Genomic DNA, 20065 nt, shown 5'->3' with positions numbered 1-20065 from the left:
AGCGCGGTTCCGCCTGGGGCCGCGCCCCCACCGCACACGCCCCTGTCGCCAGGCGCCGCCACCTCCCGGCGCATAAAGGGCGGGCCAGTCGGCAAGGAGACGTTGTTGGCAGAGCGTGCGTGACACTAAGGCGACGTGGGGTCGCTCGGGGTGCACGCTGAGTCGGTCCTCCCGCCGCTGCCCAAGGCCGCCCCTCCCCGCAAAGGAGCCTCGGGCTCTGCCCCGAGCAAGCCACGCCAAGGTTCCTCCCGCCTTTCAACAGAGTTCGGACCCGGCGCTCCAGGAGGTCCCTCGGCCTGGTTTCACGTTTATTCAAACGACAGAGCCGCGCTTCGGGGCAAGGTCCGGCCTCGGCGGGTGGCGTCGGGCCACCCACCCTCCTCCGGGGCTTGGCTGACCCCTGGTGGCTAAGCCCGCCTCTGCGGGGCCCCGACCGCAGCCCTGCAGCTCGCACAGCCTGTGGTGTCCTCAGTCCCCGCCACAGGAGGCAGGGGCGTCCCCGAGAGGCAGCACGGCAGCCCGGGGATCTGTAAGACGGCTGCGGACCTGAAGCCGGGGAGCGCGCGGCCGGACAGGGCCGAGAGGGACCTCTCGGGTGGCGTTAGGTGGTCGGGGAGTGGCCCGAGAACCCAGAGGGGTCCTCCGCGGGCGCACGGGGGAGGTGCTGGCACGTGATGAGGTGGGTGGGCAGTGCCTGGGTGTCGTGGAAGATGACGAAGATGTTGGGCTGGCGGAGGCAGTCCACAGCGCTGTCGTAACGCAGGAGCGCGTGTCCCGGGGCCCGCAGCGGGGGCGCCCGCAGCTCGCGGCGGCCCTGCCCGTAGTCTCCGGTCAGCACCCGAGCCACGAACACCGCCTTGTGTCCCTGGGCGTTGGGGGGTGAGTAGCGGTCTTGCACCGACAGGGAGGCGCGCTTGGCGAAGTAGACGCCCTGCCCGTAGAGCGTGCCTGCGGGCGGGATGAAGGCTGGGGGTCAGGGTCGCCCAGGGGGGCGTCAGAGCCCGTGCCCACGCCCGACCCTGGCCTCCTCACCGTTGCGGCCGCAGAAGCTGCGATTGAAGCCATACGCGCAGATGTCTGGGACGGCGGGCGCCGACGTGCCGTGGTACAGGACGTGCTCGACCGGGCGCTGTTCACAGCGCTGCTCCATACGCGCCCGGTGCAGCTCGTACTGCTGCTGCAGAAGCGGGTGCTGCACGCGTTCCACCTGCCCGACGGGCGACAGCACTACATTCAGAGAACCCTCCTTACCTCTGACCAAGGAGAAAGAGCTGACCTCGGAAATCAAGAGCCCTGTGTTGTTGGGAGGACCCGTGGGAAGACCACACAGCTCCAAACGTGCTCTGTCCCGCCGTAGATATTAGGCCGATGTGGCCCCGAGTGGCACTGGAGGGGTTCCTGGGAGGCCCACAGGTGGGCGAACCCCAAACACTCACCCATCTCAGTACAGACAGTCAGGCCTCTGCAGAGAAAAGTTGAACCAGGGTGGCCACCCTGCCGGCAGGATTTCACTCCCAACACCAAGAGATACCCCTGGACCTCTCATTGCCCAGGAAGGTCAAGTGACCAGACCCACAGTCAGCCCAGTGCACGAGCTTCAGGAACCCACACAGAGCCTTTCAAGGAATTCTAACTAGTCTCCGCAGGAGGAATGCCAAAGATCGTGTCCATAAAACAAGACTAGCTACTGTGAAAAAAGAAATAGCCTGAAAATCGGCGCGTTCTTACATTAAGCCTGGAACGGGTGAACCATTAATGGATAAAGTGACATTTAAAAAAAAAAAATTTTTTTTCCCGGCCAGTTGGCTCAGCGGTAGAGCGTCGGCCTGGCGTGCGGGGGACCCGGGTTCGATTCCCGGCCAGGGCACATAGGAGAAGCGCCCATTTGCTTCTCCACCCCCGCCCCCCCTCCTTCCTCTCTGTCTCTCTCTTCCCCTCCCGCAGCCAAGGCTCCATTGGAGCAAAAGATGGCCCGGGCGCTGGGGATGGCTCCTTGGCCTCTGCCCCAGGCGCTAGAGTGGCTCTGGTCGCGGCAGAGCGACGCCCCGGAGGGGCAGAGCATCGCCCCCTGGTGGGCAGAGCATCGCCCCTGGTGGGCGTGCCGGGTGGATCCCGGTCAGGCGCATGCGGGAGTCTGTCTGACTGTCTCTCCCCGTTTCCAGCTTCAGAAAAATACAAAAAATAAAAAAAATAAAATAAAATAAACTTTTTAAAAGAATTAAATCGCTGAACCAAATCTAGCAGGTAGGCCAAATACCATCACGGAGATGGGAGTTGAGGAGCGACTCACAGAGAGCAGAGCTAAGAGAAAAGAGAGGGAAACTTTAGAGGAGTGGCCAGGAAGGGGGGCTAAGGTCCCCACGACAGGAACTCCGCAGGAGGAAGACAGACGGTGACAGGAGCAAGTACTGATGGCAGGCAGTTTCCCTAAGCTGAATGTGGCGTCTTCAGGTGAAAGGACCCATGAAGTGACAAGGAGGACGAGTAAGGACCCATCCCTGACACCCACCTGCCGGAAAACGTCCACACTCGAAACAAAGGACTACGGGATGTCCACACACACCGATGTCCACATACAAATGGGAAAAGGTCTCCCATTCTCACCCTGGGCCTCTCACTGCCACTGCTGGGAGCCAAAAGGACACAGCGATTTTTCATTTTTAACTTTCTGAGTACAATTTTTAGGGACAAGAAAAAAAAGTGACGTCTTTCCAAGGGCTGGAAGAAGACAAGATTTTGATCCTAAACTCTGTATCCAGCCAAACTGTTCATGGTGAGAACTCAGGACGCATGAAGATAGACAAGAACCAGTTGTGCTCATTTAAGTTAGCAAGAAATGTCTTAAATAAACACAGGTAACTTTTGTTTGAAAAATATAGTTGAGGCTAATATCAAATGTAAATTACCTCTAGTAGTAAAAGGTAAACAAAATTTAAAAGCCCAAGATGGTTACTACCTACTCAGAGATATTTCTACTGAACCCGAAAAAAAAAAGAAGATACATGCAAGAGGGCGACCAGGGGCGCAAGCCGGCAACCACGCACAGCACAGGACAAAATGGAGAGGAGAAAAACTAAGAGCCATTAATCCTGGAACCCTAGAACATCCACCTTCAGGAAACCCAGTTTTAATCAGGAGGATTTCATTTCCCCATGTACTCTGTGGTTCCGTGGTAAATATTTTTTCATCATCATCATACCCACCGACAGCCCAAGGATGGAGCTTTATGACGGTTACAGAATAGAAGACAAAGATCATTTGTCAACCTTGACAACAGAATAAAGGTAATGTGTCAGACCACACCGTGAGATGAAAGATGGAGAGGAGAGAGAGGGGCAGGGGAAGCTATCCCCCTCACTTTCCACCCAGGAAGGTGAGAAATAGTGCTCAAAGTTAAGCGTGTGTGTGTGTGTGTGTGTGTGTGTGTTTGGAGGGGAGACTCAAGTGTACCCTCTAGAATCACACGGGTGCTTCCCGGAAGACTCAAGTGCACATAATTGACAAAACCAGCCAGGAATGCAACTGTCGTGTGTTCCTCCTCCCTCAAAGCACAGAAAGAACAGGTGATAGATCCGGAGTGGAGGGAGAGTACTGGGTTCAAAGCTGAGTGGTCATCTCTGGGAAAGGAGTGGTGGTGCGTGGTGGCTGACAGTGGCAGCTGATTGGGCCAGGCCTGAGGAAGGCCAGACCTATCTTTCTGACCAGCTTCAGGTGGCTGAGGCTGCTGGGCCCACCCCAACTTTGTGCATCAAGAGTCAAGGCCCTGGCCAGTTGGCTCAGTGGTAAAGCGTCAGCCCGGCATGTGGAAGTGCCAGGTTCAATTCCTGGTCAGGGCACACAGGAGAAGCGCCCATCTGCTTCTCCATCCCTCCCCCTCTCCTTCTTCTCTGTCTCTCTCTTCCCCTCCTGCAGCCAAGGCTCCATTGGAGCAAAGTTGGCCCGGGCACAGAGGGCGGCTCCACGGCCTCTGCCTCAGGCATTAGAATGGCTCTGGTTGCAGTGGAGCATCGCTCCCTGGTGGGCAGAGCATCGCCCCCTGGTGGGCATGCCGGGTGGATCCCAGTCGGGCGCATGCAGGAGTCTGTCTGACTGCCTCCCCGCTTCTCACTTCAAAAAATACAAAAAAAAAAAAAAAAGAGTCACGAGCACCTGCCTGGCACTGCAGGCACAATGAATGGGCCCAGCTCCCACCTTGCTGTTCACCATGAGCACTCAGCCCACTGTCTGCTCAGGCTGCGCTTCATCCTTTTCCTTCCTTCCATAACCAGCTCATTCTTCAGACTGGTTCCTGTCCTCACCTCCCAGTCCTCCTTTGTCCCTCAGCCCGGCTTCGGTTTCAGCCCTGCCTTCAACTTACTGCCAGTTGACCCGCCTGGCACAGCCTCCTCCTCAGCTCAGTCCTTCCTCCTGGCCATGCCAATGTCCTGGACCTCGCTGCCCTCAAGCACTCCCCCCCCCAGTCCCTCTTGGGTCTCTTCTCCCTGCAGCCCAGGGTTTCACTCTGGCGCCCACGAGTTGGCCCCAGCCCTTTGTGAGGCACACCCATGCTCAGAGTTGCCACGTGCAGCAAGTGAAACTACAGGAGAAGGCTGTGGCGCCACCGCCAGCCCTGCTCTTGCTCAAGCCGACAGGTGGGGGGGGACAGAAGAGCCCCCAAGAACAGCACAGGCACCTCATGGTGAAATGAGTCATCCTCACAATAGCCACAAGATGGCAGCACCACCCCGTGTTCCAAATGAGGGAATAAAAACACGAGAGGGTCATTGGTAGCCACAGGGACACCTGCTCAAGCCTGTTAGGTCCTGGGACCCACCCCCACCCTCCCGTCCCAACCTCTATGCTCTCGTCTCCTCTACGCAGACTTGATGAATGCCCTCTGGGCAAGGAGCAGGCTGGAGATCCCGCTGCTCCCCTCGCCCCAGAAAGCTTCCAGCCTGCCTCATGCTGGGCAGCTCCTGGCCAGCTGACCCTGACAGGCAAGCGTGACAGTCCGCAGGCTCTACAAGGCGAAAAGGGAGCCGTGAGCTCAGGAGGCCACAAGGCCAGCAAAGAGGAAATCTGGACTCACCCGGACAATACGGATCCAACTGTGGGCGGTGTCCAGGGTATCATAGAAGTCTTGCACCACGCCCTGGAACTCTTGGCTGTTCTCGGTCAGGCATTCCAGCTTGCCTGGGGGCCCCTCCAGCCTCTGCAGTGGTACTGACACAGGAGAAGAAAGGGGGTCTGGGCCATGCCTGGGGCATGGGTGGGTCCTCGAGAGCTGGCCCACCCACCCAACCTACCCTGATCCCAGGTGCAGACTCACGGGTGGGGCTCGAAGCCAAACTTGGATCCCGGGGGCCGGCCAGCAGGGCCACTAAGTGGCGGGCAGCGCGGGTGGGCTGGACCCCAAAGCCACGGAGGACGACGCGGTCACTATGAAGGGCAACACTGACACCGTGGCACCGCTCCAGCCGGGCACGTAGCTCTGCGGGCAGCTTGTGACCCTGAAGCCGCACTGTCTCCTCCTGGAGGTGTGCCTCCAAGGCGGCCCCTAGTGCCCGGTCCAGTTCGTCCATATCCTGCTCAAAGTCCGCATGGACCACCAGCTGGGCCTGGCCGCCCGTCCCCCTGCCCAGGAGCTCTTCTTCTGCCTCCAGCTGGGTTGGCTCCAACAGAGACAGGGCCAGTGCTTGCTGCAGTGCAGCAGCCTCCTCCTGCTCAGCCACCTGGCCTTGCGGCTCCAGTGACCGGTGGAGAGCCAGCTGCAGTGCAGCCTCCTCCTCCAGCCGCCCGGGCACCCCAGTGCTAGGGGCTGTGGGCTCCTCCCCAGCCCTGGGTGCGGGCTCTTCCTCTGGCTGCTCTTCAGTCTCCTCCTCCCCCAGCTCCAGGGGCAACCAGTCCTCTCCTTCCAGGTCCTCCAGGGTGGCCAGCAGCTCTCGGACCTCCTCTGGGGACAGGGAGAGGCACAGGGTGAGAGTTCAAGCCCAGCCAGGGTGGAGGGGCTGAGAGATAGGATGAGTCAGCAGATGGGTGAAGATGGAGGGATGAAGGGGCAGAGAGTCATAAGAGGGTTGGGAGTGCAGAGCAGGGCAGAGGGTGAGGTCAGGAAAGGGTCACAGGATCGCTGGGTTGTTCTAGGGGAGCCTCACCAAGGCTCAGGTTGTCCTGGTCACTGCCGGTGCTGTCCGAGGGCCAGAGAGCATGGGACTGGAGGGCCTCAATGGGGTCCCCCTGTTGGGAGAGAACATGAGGGTCCCTGTGGCCCACCACCTGTCCCAGGCCTCTGAGCCGGGGTGGAGGAGGCATCCGGCTGAGCTGTGAGAGAGGGGTGGGCTCCAACACTGACCTCTGCAGGGCCTGTGTCCAGAGTGTCCCTGGTCAAATGTTCTGTCCCAAAGACACACTGGAACTGGGCCTCCAGCTCCTGAAGAAGGTGCTGCCCCTCTGGGCCCAGCAGGAAGCTGGCGCTGCCCGGCTGCTTCAGGCTCAGCGTGTGGCAGCTAACGCTGCCCAGCAGACTTTGCAGAAATTCCTCGGCTGCCTGGCACGGGGCCGGGGCTCCGCAGAGCTTCAGGACCATGGGGGGCAGTTTACAGTTTTAGGGCACAAGAAAGGTACCCAGAGCCCCCAGGGGGAGAGGAGCCAGAGGTTAGGAACCCTCAAGGTCATGTACCCGAAAGCCGGTTGTGTCCGATCCCTCCAGCGGGAAGAGGGCCACATCTCCCAGGCCGGCCAGAAGGTCCTCGTGGTAGAGCTGAAGGAAGCGGATGGCTCCCGGCTCTGTCGACAACACCATCTCCACCAGTCCGCCCTGTGCTGGTGACCCCACAGGCCCCAGGCTCTCTGACCCCACCTGCTCCAGAGACCCCATGGCGATCTCGATGGAGCTCACCGGGCCTGAAGACCCCTCGGGTCCCAAGTCCTCCAGCCCTTCCTGTCCTGAAGCCCCCACGGGCCCCAAGTGGATGAGCCCAGCCTGTTCCAGAGACCCCGTGGGACCTGTCCTTAGAGAATCTTCTGGTTGGCCTGGCATCTCCTTCACACCCAAGGTCACAGACCCTCCCCTCTCCGGTGGCTCCGCTGGCCCTTCGGCCTCTAGGAGAGCGTGCTCAGTGGCCCCAGGCCCCAACGCGGTTGAGTGATCTTCTCCACCGTGGTCCCCGGCCGGGCCCTCGGGCTCCAGGACATCGTAGTGGGGGACCAGGCTCAACTGCAAGCCCTGAAGCTGGTGGTCCTGCTGCAGCACCCGTTCCGCCACTGGAGGGAAGGAAGGGGACAGAAGGCCGGTCAGTGGTCCGAGGGCTGGGAGAGAGGTGACTCGGGTCTGTCCAGCCCCACTCACCCTGCCACCGTGGGAAGGAGACCACGATGCCCAGGTGCCCTGGCAGGTGGCGCAGGCCCTCCAGGGGGCCCCCGCCACTGCGACGCTCATTCTCCAAGTACAGCTCCAGCAGCAGAGGGTCCACGGGGGAGGTGCCCCCCACCACCACACGCACCTCTCGGGCCTGGGGCACCCGTGCCAGGGTGACCACGGCCCCCTCCAGGCCCAGGGCCCGGGCCTGCTCCTCCAATGTGCAGATTTCTGCGGGGAAGGTCCAGGTTGGCTCAGGGCATCTACCCTAACGGTCATGCCTGCCCCCTCTCCCGTCTCTCACCTGCCTCAGAGAGGGGCTTGGGCAAGCGGACCAGGGCCCGGTCTGGTCGGGGACTGTCCAGCACACGGCAGGGCTGCTCCGTGTGTCCTATGGCACACAGCAGGGCCTGGACGTGCTGCTCCAGGCGTCGGGGGGCAATGCCAGGGGGCAGCCCTTGGAGCAGCAGGCGTGCAGGTGCGGGCGGGGGAGCTGGCCTCAGGCTGAGCCGCACACCTTGCAGCACGTGTTCCTTCTGGGCCAAGACCCTGGCGGCGTCTGTGGGCACGCGTGGGGCGGGGTGGGGCGTCAGGGCCGGTGGCCTGCAGTGCCCAGGATGCCCTTCCTGTCAGCCCCCTCACCTGCGGGTTCCTGAAAAGTGAGGACGCCCCCACAGCCAAGTCTCTGCCAGCTCAGCACGGGTCCCCCACCGGAGCGTCGGTGGTTCTCAAAGTAGAGCGTGAGCAGCTCATCGGGGACGCTGAGGGGCAGCCCACGGAGCTCCACGGCTGCCCCCACCTCCTCTGCCTCCGCCATCACAACCCTGGGGCAGGGGCCAGTGGGTAGAGGGGACACTTCCCAGCCTCACCCCTCCCAGCCCCACCCCCACCCCTCCCCTGCCTTCATCACGGGCGGCCCACAGCACAAACTTACACTGCCTGCTGCCCGGGCTGCCCCAGCCCACACCCTCCGCCAGGAGTCCTAAGCCGGCTCGGTAGGCGGAAGGCCTGGGGCCCAAAACAAAACTGAAACCATCTGAGAGGAGAGGGAGGGGCCTGTGGCACTGGGCGGGGGCGGCTGCCTGGCAGGCCCCCTGCAGAACCGTCCACCCACCCCACCCCCTCAGCCCACAGAAAGCCCCCCAGAGACCAGGAGGTGCTGGCTAGGCATGACTTCCCCACTCCGTCCGGCCGCCAGTCACACCGTCCACCCCAGTCCCGTGACTGGCAGGTTAGGAGAGGTCCTCTTCCCCTCTCACTGGCCTCTTTCTGGGAACCTAAAAATGGTCAACCACCCTCCCTCCTACATCCGCCAGGGGGCTCCAGCCACTGCCCTCCGCTCGGGGACCTCGGGCCTCGGAGTGCTCCTCCCCCGCAGCAGGAGCCGCGGGCATCCCCAGGCCCGCCCCTGGCGCAGGCTGGCTCTCCGCTCCTCGGATCACTCACCCTTCACACCTCACACCGCGCAGGTGACCCGCCTCTCACGCTCAGCTCAGTGCGGAGGCTGAGCAGCTCCCGCCCTGACCTACGAGGCTTCCGGCACGGCCCTCCTTCCCCCTCTCTCCTCTGCTGGTTTCTCTTTCTCTCTCTGGTCTGTGCACCTGCCCAGTCTTCCCATTTGACACCCTCCTTGCCATCGTCACTGTCACCTCGGCTGACCCCAGAAGGTGCGGGCCCTGTGACCTGCCACCGGGAGATGGAGGCGAGGGACGGGGGCCACGGCAGTGCTGCCGCCCTGGCTTCACCTGTAGGGTCTGGCTCCCTGTTGCCACGGAGCCCTGCCCCCACTGCCCACGGTCCACTGTCTTTCAAGCTCGCAGAGAGGTGGGCCCACGGCTGTGCTCTGCCTCCCATGTCCGGTCTACCCCTCGGCCTCCACCCCTGCTGCTCCAGCAGGGGGCCGAGGACCCGCCCAGGCTGCACCCCTCAACCTCAACCCGCACCTTGGCGGCTGCCGCCACCCTGGCCTGAGCCTCCGTCATCTCCTACCTGGATCGCTGCGCTAACCTTCTAACTAACCTCCCTCTGCCCAGCCACCTCCACTGTCCCTCCTCAACAGAACAGGCAGAGGGAGCCTTCTAAGGTGGCACCAACAGCGGCTACAGTTTGGGCCCTGGAAAAGGCTAGAGTCACTCAGAGTAAAAGCCAAAGTCCTGGCCCTGGCCGGTTGGCTCAGCAGTAGAGCGTCGGCCTGGCGTGCAGGAGTCCCAGGTTCGATTTCCGGCCAGGGCACACAGGAGAGGCGTCCATCTGCTTCTCCACCCTTCCCCCTCTCCTTCCTCTCTGTCTCTCTCTTCCCCTCCTGCAGCCGAAGCTCCATTGGAGCAAAGTTTGCCCGGGCGCTGAGGATGGCTCTGTGGCCTCTGCCTCGAGCGCTAGAATGGCTCTGGATGCAACAGAGTGACGCCCCAGAGGGGCAAAGCATTGCCCCCTGGTGGGCGTGCCGGGTGGATCCTGGTCAGGTGCATGCGGGAGTCTGTCTGACTGCCTCCCCGTTTCCAGCTTCGGAAAAATGAAAATAAATAAATAAATAAATAAATAAGCCAAAGTCCTTTGGAGGAGGACCTGCCAGGCCCAGCCTGACTGAGCCCCAGTTCTCGCTGTGGCCCCATCACCCCCCCCCAACTCCCCATGCTCAGCCAGCTCCAACCTCTTCCTCCAGTGCAGTGGACGGCTCCTCCTCGGTGTCCTTGCACTGGCCTTTCCCACAGAGCTACCTGGCAACCTTGCCCTTTTCTCTACTCCGGGATCCACCCGGCATGCCCACCAGGGGGCGATGCTCTGCCCATCTGGGGTGTTGCTCTGTTGTGACCAGAGCCATTCTAGCACCTGAGGCAGAGACCATGGAGCCATCCTCAGCGCCTGGGCCAACTTTGCTCCCATGGAGCCTTGGCTGCGGGAGGCGAAAAGAGAGGTAGAGAGAAAGGAGAGGGCGAAGGGTGGAGGAGCAGATGGGCACTTCTCCTGTGTGCCCTGGCCAGGAATCAAACCCGAGACTTCCGCACACCGGGCCGACACTCTACCACTGAGTCCACGGCCAGGGCCCCCTTCCCCCACTTTTGGTGGCAGATTCAACGTAAACCTAAAAGTCTTTAAGGACCTTCACTTCCCAGACCCTGACTTCAAGTTCATATTTGTCATTCTTTTATTGTTTCCTCAAACTGTATGAGCTTTGATTCCACGAAACACAAATGTGCCCCCGCCTGCTCTATGATTTCCTCTCTTCGGAGAACTCACCACCTCCTGACAGACTGTATAATTGACCCAGTGTGCTGCTCCCCGCTGCAGAGGGGTCTCCCAGGCAGCCGCACCCCAGAGAAGCTCCTATCATGACCAGGTTGTTGAATTTTCACAAACCAGTCGTTAAACTGGTGGTTGCTTAAAATCAGTTGTGACGGAAGTATTTACACCACGAGCACATGCAAAGGTACAAATCAGGGCCTCCCCTCTCCAGACCTGGTTGTTATAACACTGAACCAGCACAGCCTAGACATAGGTCAGACAGCCACTGCAGGGTCCTGGAGAGGCTAACCATGTAAGAGCCAGGATTGCACAGTAAGGTCCCTAGGCCCCCGGGTGGAGAGACTCTGCAGCAGGGGGTGTCCCTGGCTGTGGCAGCACCTCCTCAGGACTGCTGCAGGAACTGAGGGAGGAAGTCAAGCCTCCAGGCCTGAAGCATCTCTGAGTCTTCACCCCTTAGAGGTGAAACAGAGCTAAGGAGCACAGCCTCGCCGTGGTGCAGGTGTCATGAAGACAAGTGAGGATGAAAGCTCTCCTCTGGGGCCTGGAATCGTTTGCTCTTCCTGACGGGTCCGTATGATGGAGCAACGAAATGATTAAGGCCTCTTGATTGGGGATATAGCCTTGGATAAAAAGGTCAAGTGATGTTTTAAGGCCCAGAAAGTATGGACAGTGCTTGGCAGCCTCAGTCATCGCCATCGCCGGCTTGGGAACACATTTCTCAACTCCGCGAATCCAATTGTTGGCCAGGCCGACCTCTCTGTCTCCAATGATCCTCTGCTCCCACCCCCAGGCTCAAGCGTACCCCTCGGCACACAGTGTGGGGCTCGGCAGCTAGCGCCTGGGACTCTGAGAGAAGACATTAGGGCTGCGGAAAGCGGGTCGAGTCCACCCGGCACCCCACGTTCGAGCGGAGGCCCCGCCCCCCGCCCCACCGTCCGGCCCCGCCCCACCGTCCGGCTCCGCCCCGCCCCCCGCCCCGCGCGCGGCCCCGCCTCGTCACAAGGCCCCGCTGCGTCTTCCGAGCCGCAGGCGCAGGCCCAGCCGAGCCCGCTGCCGCTGCCGGTGCGGGTGCGGGTGCGGGTGCGCGTTCCGGTGCGGGCGCAGCGGCCATCGACCGCGCGGTCGCGCAGCGGACACCGTGCGCGCCAGTGGTGAGTCCCCTGCCCAAACCCAGCAACGAGTCTTACCCGCCGCGGCCGCCCCCGCGCGGACCTCTGCGCGGCCGGGCCCCGCTTCGGTGGTGGGTCAGTCGGCCGGTCTGGCCCCGGGTGCGCGGCCTGCATGGGGCCCCGGGTCGATCGCGGACGGTCGGGGACCCACGGCCTGGAGCGACAGGGAAGGGGGCGACGCGCTGCGGCGGCGGCGGCAGGATCCGCGGCCCGAACGCCCCCCCATCCCACCCCCGACCCCCGACCCGACAGGAAGGGCCAGCAGGTTCCGTGGCCGCCGCCCCCACCCGTGGGGCCCCCCGCTCCCGCTTTTGTTTCCCCCGCACGCCCTCCGGTCGCTCTCATCCCCCCCACACCCCCGCACACCGCTGTTCCTGGCGTACCCCCACCGGCAGGCACCCCGCAGCCGATCCAGGCCTGCTGTCCCCCACCCGGGGAGCGAGGGGCCGACGGGCCCTGAGTCCGAGAGGGGTCAGGGCTCTCGGCGCTCGCAGATGGCCAGGGGATTTCCTGGGATAGAAATAGCCGCCACCTCTGGCCCCTTAAAGCTGCTTATTAAGGGGCGGGATGAGAAGGGGAGGGTCCGGGCACACCCTACACCTCCCGACCGCGCCCCCAGCCCAGCCTGGTCCCAGCCAGTTCCGACCTGAGAGACCCCAGCATCGGTGAGAAGGCCTTTCCAGTTGCTTCTAAAAAAAAAACAACCGGAGCCAAAAATCCTGAGACTGACAGTCATCTCCTCTGTCCCCTCCTCCACCCTGTCACCCCGCCTTTGGAGCTGGCCCAGAGCTGCCTCTAGGCCCAGCCACCCACCCGGTCCCCACCCGGTCCCCACCCTACCCTCCTAGTCCCTCTGCTCTGTGCTCCAGGGCCCAGAGGCAAAGGTCATAAACTCCCCCTCTGTCCCGGTTCCTGCAGCAGGTGGGGGGCGGCCCGGGCTGACTGTGCTCGCTCTCTCTCTCTCTCTCTCTCTCTCCTCTAGGGGGAGACCATAGAACCAGAGGCCATGCCTCATGAGAAGAGTTTCTTGGTGTCTGGGGACAGCTATCCTCCTCCCAACCCTGGATATCCTGGGGGACCCCAGCCATCCATGCCTCCCTACCCTGGGGCCCCTTACCCACAACCCCCCTTCCAGCCTTCCCCGTATGGTCAGCCAGGATATCCCCAGGACCCCAGTTCCTACCCCCAAGGGGGCTACCCTCAAGGCCCCTACCCCCAAGGGGGCTACCCCCAGGGCCCCTACCCCCAAGGGGGCTACCCCCAGGGTCCCTACCCTCAAGGGGGCTATCCTCAGGGGCCATATCCACAGAGCCCCTTCCCACCCAATCCCTATGGACAACCACAGGCTTTCCCAGCCCAGGACCCTGACTGTGAGTAGCGGGGGCAGGGGTTCGGAGAGGGGAGGGGCTCCAGGTGTCTGCAAGTCGCACTGACCCAGCCCACCCTGCTCCTCAGCACCCCACCATGGGAACTATCACGAGGAGGGACCCCCATCCTACTATGACAACCAAGACTTCCCTGCCACCAACTGGGATGACAAAAGCATCCGCCAGGCGTTCATCCGGAAGGTGGGCCTGGGGCTGGCGGGGGTGGGGTGGGGTGGGGGCAGTGGCTCCGGCCGGGGCAGGTCCTGAGCTGCTCTTCCTCAGGTGTTCCTGGTGCTGACCCTGCAGCTGTCCGTGACTCTGTCCACCGTGGCCGTCTTCACCTTTGTCAAGGAGGTGAAGGGCTTCGTCCGGGAGAATGTCTGGACCTACTACGTTTCCTATGCTGTCTTCTTCATCTCCCTCATCGTCCTCAGCTGCTGCGGTGACTTCCGACGAAAGCACCCCTGGAACCTCGTTGCACTGGTAACCCCCAAAACCCGGAGCCCCTGAAGCCCAGGGCCCAGCTCTCCTGCCCCATCCTCCCGCTGTTTGTGTGCACTGACCAGGGGTGTGGGGCTGGAGTGGCCCCAACAGCCAAGGCCACGTCTCCCCACAGTCGATCCTGACCGTCAGCCTGTCCTACATGGTGGGCATGATCGCCAGCTTCTACGACACCGAGGCGGTCATCATGGCGGTGGGCATCACCACGACCGTCTGCTTCACGGTGGTCATCTTCTCCATGCAGGTGAGGGGTCCTGGTGGTCCCAGGTGAGGCTGCTGGCTGTCCTGGGGCCTGGCGGGGCGGGCGGGCATCCAGGGCCTACTATCCCCTGTGCCTGCTGGCTGTCCTGGGGCCTGGCGGGGCGGGCGGGCATCCAGGGCCTGCTGTCCCCTGTGCCTGCTGGCTGTCCTGGGGCCTGGCGGGGCGGGCGGGCGGGCATCCAGGGCCTGCTGTCCCCTGTGCCCGCAGACCCGCTACGATTTCACCTCGTGCATGGGCGTGCTCCTGGTCAGCATGGTGGTGCTGGTGGTCTTCGCCGTCCTCTGCATCTTCATCCGTAACCGCATCCTGGAGATTGTGTACGCCTCCCTCGGGGCGCTCCTCTTCACCTGCGTGAGTGAGGGGCCGTCCCCGGGGCGGCACGGGGGCGGGGAGGGCGAGGAGGGCGCTCGACATGGCAGCGTGCTCTCTGTCACCCCAGTTCCTGGCGGTGGACACCCAGCTGCTGCTGGGGAACAAGCAGCTGTCGCTGAGCCCGGAGGAGTACGTGTTCGCAGCGCTGAACCTGTACACGGACATCATCAACATCTTCCTCTACATCCTCACCATCATCGGCCGCGCCAAGGAGTAGCCCAGGCCCTGGCGCACGCGGGCCCCGCGCGGGCAGCGCGACAGTGCTGACTGGACCTCCCCTCTTTGTCTCTGGGCACAGCCTGGGACAGAGGAAGCCCCCCTCTCCTACCCTCCTGTGTGTACGCTGCAGATACTTCCGTTTGGACCTGCTGTGGTCAGCATGGCCCCTTTCAGCCCTCCCGCCTCGCCGCACAACAGCGGGGCTGGGTGTCTGTGCCACCTCCTGCCCACTAACTGTTGCATGAGCCCCGTCTGCCGACCCACCCCAGGGGGCAACCCCAGGTCCCAGGGGAGAGGGAAAGAGCCAAGAGGTGAGGGTGCACGTCTCCCCCCCTGTCCCAGCTCCCCACCTGGATAAGGTCTCCCCTCCCCTCCCCTCCCCTGGAGTGCTGCCCTCGGAGGGGCCTGAGGGGTGAGGGTCTCCTCCTTCTTGTGCTGAGCCCTGAGGGCAGAGAGGATGATATATTTTGGGGAAGAAGGATGCCTTTCTCTTATTCTTCTGTCTTTAAAATTCCAATAAATGGGACACTCTGCTCTCTGTGCTTCTCATCAGTCTTCTCAGCGCCCCCTCCGTGAGGCCAGGAGGACCTCGCCCGGGTGGCGAAGGGGGCAGGACGAGGTGTTGGATGGTGGGGTTGGTCTGCAGCAGGGGTTCGTGGCAGGAGCCAATCCTCTATCCACGCTTCCACCTCCCCTTCTTGCAGTCTCCCCACGCCGTGTCCTGAGGTATGTGCCAGGACTCCCAGATAATGGACAGGGACCCCGAGGCTCCCGGAGGTTAAGCGAGGTGACTGGGTGACATGATGGTAAGTGGCCTGGCTGTGTCTGCCACTCGCCCCTGGGAACGGCACAGGGATGTGAGATCCTTACCATCATGCCCAAGGGGCAGCCGCCTGGGTCACTGACCCACCCCGGGCAGGCCTGTCATGCTCCGCAGACTCTGTCTCTTGCAAGGCCCCCAGGGAGTCCACCCTTGGGCACCTGACGTGCCACCCAGAGCTGGTTCTAACAAAGGCCCTCTGCACCCCTTCTCCATTCCCATGAGAGAGACCTGCAGACTAGAGCCCCTGGCAGAGAGCTGGACAGAGACTGAGGACTTGGCCTGCCGCGGGCGCCTTCTGTGGGCCTTGCCAGTCCCCACACGTTCGAGGGCCCTCAGACCCGGTTTCCTCGACGCGACCTCCCCTGTGGTTCTTGCTGCCACAACTCTGGAACCCTCACCCAACCACACCCTGACTCTAGGTGCACGTCCTGATGTCAGAGAGCTGTCCATGCCTTCTCCCCGGCTCCCCAAAGAGGGGTATCTCTGCTGCCCTGGGCCCAGCTCCGTCTTGCCCCAAGCTTTCCTGAGCTGTTAACCCCAGTGGACATGCCTTATAGCAGCCTTGTCCCCCGTAGGACCCTCCCTCCCTCCTGCGTGGCTTGAGCACCTTCCTGGGGCTCCTCTACCTTCTTGCTGAGAACCCATCCACCCCTACTTGAACTGCTACCAGCACCTCCATATCAGTGAGGAGACCCCCCCCACACACATCCACAGTCCCCTCAGCTGAGGTCTGCCTAACATCCATGTCCGTCCTGCCCGATAACCTGTGCTGCTCCTGCATTACCTCCATCAGCAGTGTCCACTCTGGACACCCAAGCCAGAAGCAGGGGGGCTGTTTTCTCTCCCCTGGTTTATCCTGTCTCGCTTCTAGCTGCCTATCCGCCTCCCCCCACCCCCGTCTCCCCAGGCTTGGCCTGTGCTCACCTGTCACCTCCACTCCACTACCTGTCTGCCCGGCTACCGGGTGTGTTTCCAAAACACTGATCATGTCACCTTGCCTACTTCAAACCTCCTGACGGCTTTGCCGGTGGGCTGAAGTCCAGATTCCTTGCCTGGCACGCAGTCCCGGCCATCTGCCCTCTGGCTGCTCCAGCTGGCCTCCTGCTGTCCCCTCGCCCTCAACCTCCAGGCCTGACCTTGCACACACAGCCTGAGCCACAGGCAGGCCCCTGCTTCCCCAGGCTGGGATGCGCACTGCCTTCCCAGCCGCCTGGGCCCCTTCCGGGCGTGCACCTCGCACTTGACAGAAGCTGCCCAAGCGCCCTGAGTCACTCTGCTTTCTTCACATGCTGCCGGCACGTCCGTGGGCACCGCGGTCCTCTTCCCGTCACCTCTCCTGTGGGCCGTCTCCTTGAGCAAGAGCAGTTGCTCAACCACGGCCCTGAGCACACAGGACCCTGCTCGGTGCTCAATCACAGACCCAGCGGGATGTCACGCTGGGGAGGAAACACGGAACACTCACGGGGCTCACAGAGCGTTCACGTGGTCAGGGGAACAGCAGTCCAGGCAGAAGGAGGTGCTCGGGCACAAGGGTCAAGTGAAATGTGCAAGGACATGATTTTCTTGAGTTCAAGGAAGACAAGCTCTGGGTGAGCTAAAGCGTGGGGGAAGCCTCCCGGGGGACACTCGGGTCTGGAGGTGTGGGGCGGCGGAGCCAGGCAGGAAGGAGCAGGAGGCCCCTGCTGCAGGGAGAGAGGCCAGGGCCGCTGACGGGGCAAGGACTTGGACCTGTCCTCTGGTGAAGGGGACTCCGGCCAAAGCCACGGCTGGGTCTGTGTTCAGGAAGGTGATCAAGTCCAGTAACAGAACGTCCAGGTGAAGGAAGGAATGCAAAGAGGAAGAGACTGCCCGGTGTGCCAGAAAAGAGTGAGGAGCATGAGCCGGGGCACCGGGGGCAGCTTGGGGCGCCTAAAAGGCCCTGGGCCAGGCCCAGGACAAGGTGGGTGGAGCGGGCGTTGCTGCCAGTGGCCTGTGGCCTGCTGTCGGCTGCGACCCACCCAGGGAGGGGAGAGAGTGGCCGCTTCGATCTGGCCAGGCGGGTGAGGGGGCGGGTGGGTGTTCACGCTGATTCACGAAGCTGAGTGGAACCACAGCAATGGTGAGGTCCACTACGTAGGTTTCTTCAGGTGAGGAAGAGAGCAGAGCCCCAACATCTGGGAGCTGCCCCAGTCTTATCAGCGAGGCCCTGGTGTGACTAGGAGCTGGTCTGGCGCTCTCAGATATACAGGCCTTGGTGTTTTCCTGTTTCACACCAACATCAAAGCCCCTCTGTGACCCATCAAGACAAGAAGATCACTCCATAGTCATGTCTGAACACAGACAAAACATGAGGCCTTTGCAAGCCAATAAGAAAACCAACAGCACGCTGTCCCAACTAATCTGAGCACCAGAGCCTCTTTTCAGTAGACAATTTTATTTTATTTTATTTTTGACAGAGACAGAGAGTCAGATAGGGACAGACAGGAAGGGAGAGAGATGAGAAGCATCAGTTCTTTGTTGCAGCACCTTAGTTGTTCATTGATTGCTTTCTCATATGTGCCTTGACCAGGGGGCTACAGCAGAGTGAGTGACCCCTTGCTCAAGCCAGCGACCTTGGGCTCAAGCAAGTGACCTTTGGACTGAAGCCAGCGACCATGATCCTATTCTCAAGCCAGTGACCCCGCACTCAAGCCAGATGAGCTTGCACTCAAGCTGGTGACCTCGGAGTTTCAAACCTGGGTCCTCTGCATCCCAGTCTGATGCTCCATCCACCGCACCACCGCACCACCGCACCACCGCCTGGTCAGTCTACAGTAGACAATTTTAGCTTGCCTCTAGTCTCTCCTTCCAAAGATGTATCGAGATACCCAGTCATAGAATGACTCCCCTTTCTGACAGCACCCACCCTCCCCAATTCACCCAAACAAGCCAAATCCTGTTAAAGCTTTTCGAGCACTCCCTTCCGGTGACTTCCGCAGTTCACCAGGACTTGCAGTCTCCACTACCACAGTCAGCCATAGCTCCACCTCTTCAACTGCGGGTATGTCCAGGGACCTGCCACCGGAGGGCACTAACATAGCTATTCCAAGGCCAAAGAAGGCTAATCTATTCTTCAATCAAAAATGTTTACTTACAGGCCCTGGCCAGTTGGCTCAGCAGTAGAGCATCGGCCCAGCATGTGGACGTCCCGGGTTTGATTCCCAGCCAGGGCACACAGGAGAAGCATCTGCTTCTCCACCCCTCCCTCTCTCCTTCCTCTCTGTCTCTCTCTTCCCCTCCCGCAGCCAAGGCTCCATTGGAGCAAAGTTGGCCCGGGCGCTGGGGATGGCTCTATGGCTTCTGCCTCAGGTGTTGGAATGGCTCTGGTTGCAACAGAGCGACGCCCCGAATGGGCAGAGCATCGCCCCCTGGTGGGCATGCCCAGTGGATCCTGGTCGGGTGCATGCGGGAGTCTGTCTGACTGCCTCCCCGTTTCCAACTTCAGAAAAATACACAAAAAAAGTTTACTTACAGCTGTAATTATTAAATCCATTCTTATTCTCAAGATTAAATCATACAAACTATCCATGTCCCCATCACACTCCCTGCCCTGTAAAACAGCACTGTCATTAGTACCACATGAGAGGCAGCCCAGGACCCCAGCTCGTGGAATACCCAGCCCAGGTGTCCTGTGTCACCTGCCCAGGGCTACCATTGAATGTCTCTGAACTGGAAGTGCCTTCAGAACAGGAACTGTGACCTGTGCATGGGCACCCATGCCAACACCTAGCCCAGAGCCAGGCACGCCATAGGCGTCAACTGCGGAGTGAGTTACACAAGCTGCACGAGCACTAGCTGTCCCAGGGCTAGGGGCAGAGAGAGCGCTGCAGACTTCTGGACTTGGGCTCAGCATCCACATCAGCCGGAGGCATTTCAGGAGTGCAGCAGCAAAACTGAAAGCCCAGGAGAACCGTGGTGGCACATCGACGGGGAGCAGGTGGAAGAAAGAGAGGGTACAGGGGAGAGTGGGGATGGTGGGGGCATAAAAAGCCATGAGTGGAAAAGTCAGGAGTCTGGACGCTCCTGCAGGCAGTGATGAACCACTGGAATCTTCCAGGGAAGATTCTCCCAAAGGCACAAGGTCAATGAGGACCACAGTGATGGCGCAGGCAGGGGGCCACGGCTGGGGGACCTCTCCCAGGGCAGTCCCTTCCCCGCTGGGCCCAGTTTCTGCATCCCAAACAGCAGGACGGCTTGGCTATTCTGTTACCAAAAGCATGCTTTGTTTCCTGAATGCCTTCTTTGTTTCTTTTGGGCACCTTTCAGAATGCCCAAAAGACAATGCCCACCACCACCCACATATACAATCCAGTTTCTCAGCTCCCATTCTCACTGCTGAAGAGTTGCCTCTTCTCCCCCTGGGTTCACACTTCACAGCATCATACAGACTGCCTGTCTTTTCATCACAACTTTTCTGAGGGAAAGACAGAGAGATGAGAAACATCAACTCATAGCTGCAGCACGTTAGTTGTTCACTGATTAGCTTCTCATAGGTGCTGTGGCCAGGGGGGCTCTAGCCAAGCCAGTGACCCTTTGCTCAAGCCAGTGACTTTTGGGCTCCAGCCAGCAACCATGGGGTCATGTCTGTGATCCCACACTCAAGCCAGTAACCCCACGTTTAAGCCAAATGAGCCCGCGCTCAGTCAGGTGAGCCTGCACTCAAGCCAGCAACCTTGGGGTTTCGAACCTGGGACCTCGACACCCCAGGTTGGTGTCCTATCTACTGTGCCACCACTGGTCGGGCACCATCACAAC

General features: G+C 61.2%; 2 protein-coding genes across 2 annotated transcripts; one reads left to right on the top strand and one right to left on the bottom strand.

Moving 5' to 3' along the window:
- Positions 1–133: 133 nt before the first annotated feature.
- PARP10 (poly(ADP-ribose) polymerase family member 10) lies at positions 134–8401 on the bottom strand. The gene is made up of 11 exons (XM_066265465.1): positions 8271–8401; positions 7979–8160; positions 7641–7895; positions 7328–7567; positions 6659–7242; positions 6332–6553; positions 6135–6216; positions 5309–5932; positions 5069–5202; positions 1033–1207; positions 134–948 (listed from the first exon to the last, which is right to left on the bottom strand). Exons 2-11 carry the CDS (start codon positions 8151–8153, stop codon positions 602–604), a joined length of 2838 nt encoding a protein of 945 aa, XP_066121562.1. The 5' UTR covers positions 8154–8160; positions 8271–8401; the 3' UTR covers positions 134–601.
- A 3171-nt stretch (positions 8402–11572) lies between these two features.
- Positions 11573–15007, top strand: GRINA (glutamate ionotropic receptor NMDA type subunit associated protein 1). Its single transcript, XM_066265466.1, has 7 exons — positions 11573–11730; positions 12731–13118; positions 13204–13316; positions 13398–13598; positions 13732–13860; positions 14086–14229; positions 14318–15007. The coding sequence occupies exons 2-7, from the start codon at positions 12755–12757 to the stop codon at positions 14465–14467; spliced, it is 1101 nt and encodes a 366-aa protein (XP_066121563.1). The 5' UTR covers positions 11573–11730; positions 12731–12754; the 3' UTR covers positions 14468–15007.
- Positions 15008–20065: the final 5058 nt, after the last annotated feature.

Source organism: Saccopteryx bilineata, chromosome 3 (assembly GCF_036850765.1).
Source record: "Saccopteryx bilineata isolate mSacBil1 chromosome 3, mSacBil1_pri_phased_curated, whole genome shotgun sequence".
NCBI lineage: Eukaryota > Metazoa > Chordata > Mammalia > Chiroptera > Emballonuridae > Saccopteryx > Saccopteryx bilineata.
The sequence above is the reverse complement of the archived record's forward strand: the minus strand, read 5'-3'. Positions and strand labels throughout refer to the sequence as shown.

What these genes read in the sequence shown, in the direction of transcription:
- PARP10 (XM_066265465.1), bottom strand. Translation starts at nt 8,153, where the DNA reads ATGGCGGAGGCAGAGGAGGTGGGGGCAGCCGTGGAGCTCCGTGGGCTG. An exon ending in CACTTTTCAGGAACCCGCAG is followed by an intron (nt 7,896 to 7,978) that starts GTGAGGGGGCTG and finishes GCGTGCCCACAG; the next exon opens with ACGCCGCCAGGGTCTTGGCC. An exon ending in CAGCTTCTGCGGCCGCAACG is followed by an intron (nt 949 to 1,032) that starts GTGAGGAGGCCA and finishes TCCCGCCCGCAG; the next exon opens with GCACGCTCTACGGGCAGGGC.
- GRINA (XM_066265466.1), top strand. Translation starts at nt 12,755, where the DNA reads ATGCCTCATGAGAAGAGTTTCTTGGTGTCTGGGGACAGCTATCCTCCT. An exon ending in CCCAGCCCAGGACCCTGACT is followed by an intron (nt 13,119 to 13,203) that starts GTGAGTAGCGGG and finishes CCTGCTCCTCAG; the next exon opens with CACCCCACCATGGGAACTAT. An exon ending in CCTGGAACCTCGTTGCACTG is followed by an intron (nt 13,599 to 13,731) that starts GTAACCCCCAAA and finishes GTCTCCCCACAG; the next exon opens with TCGATCCTGACCGTCAGCCT.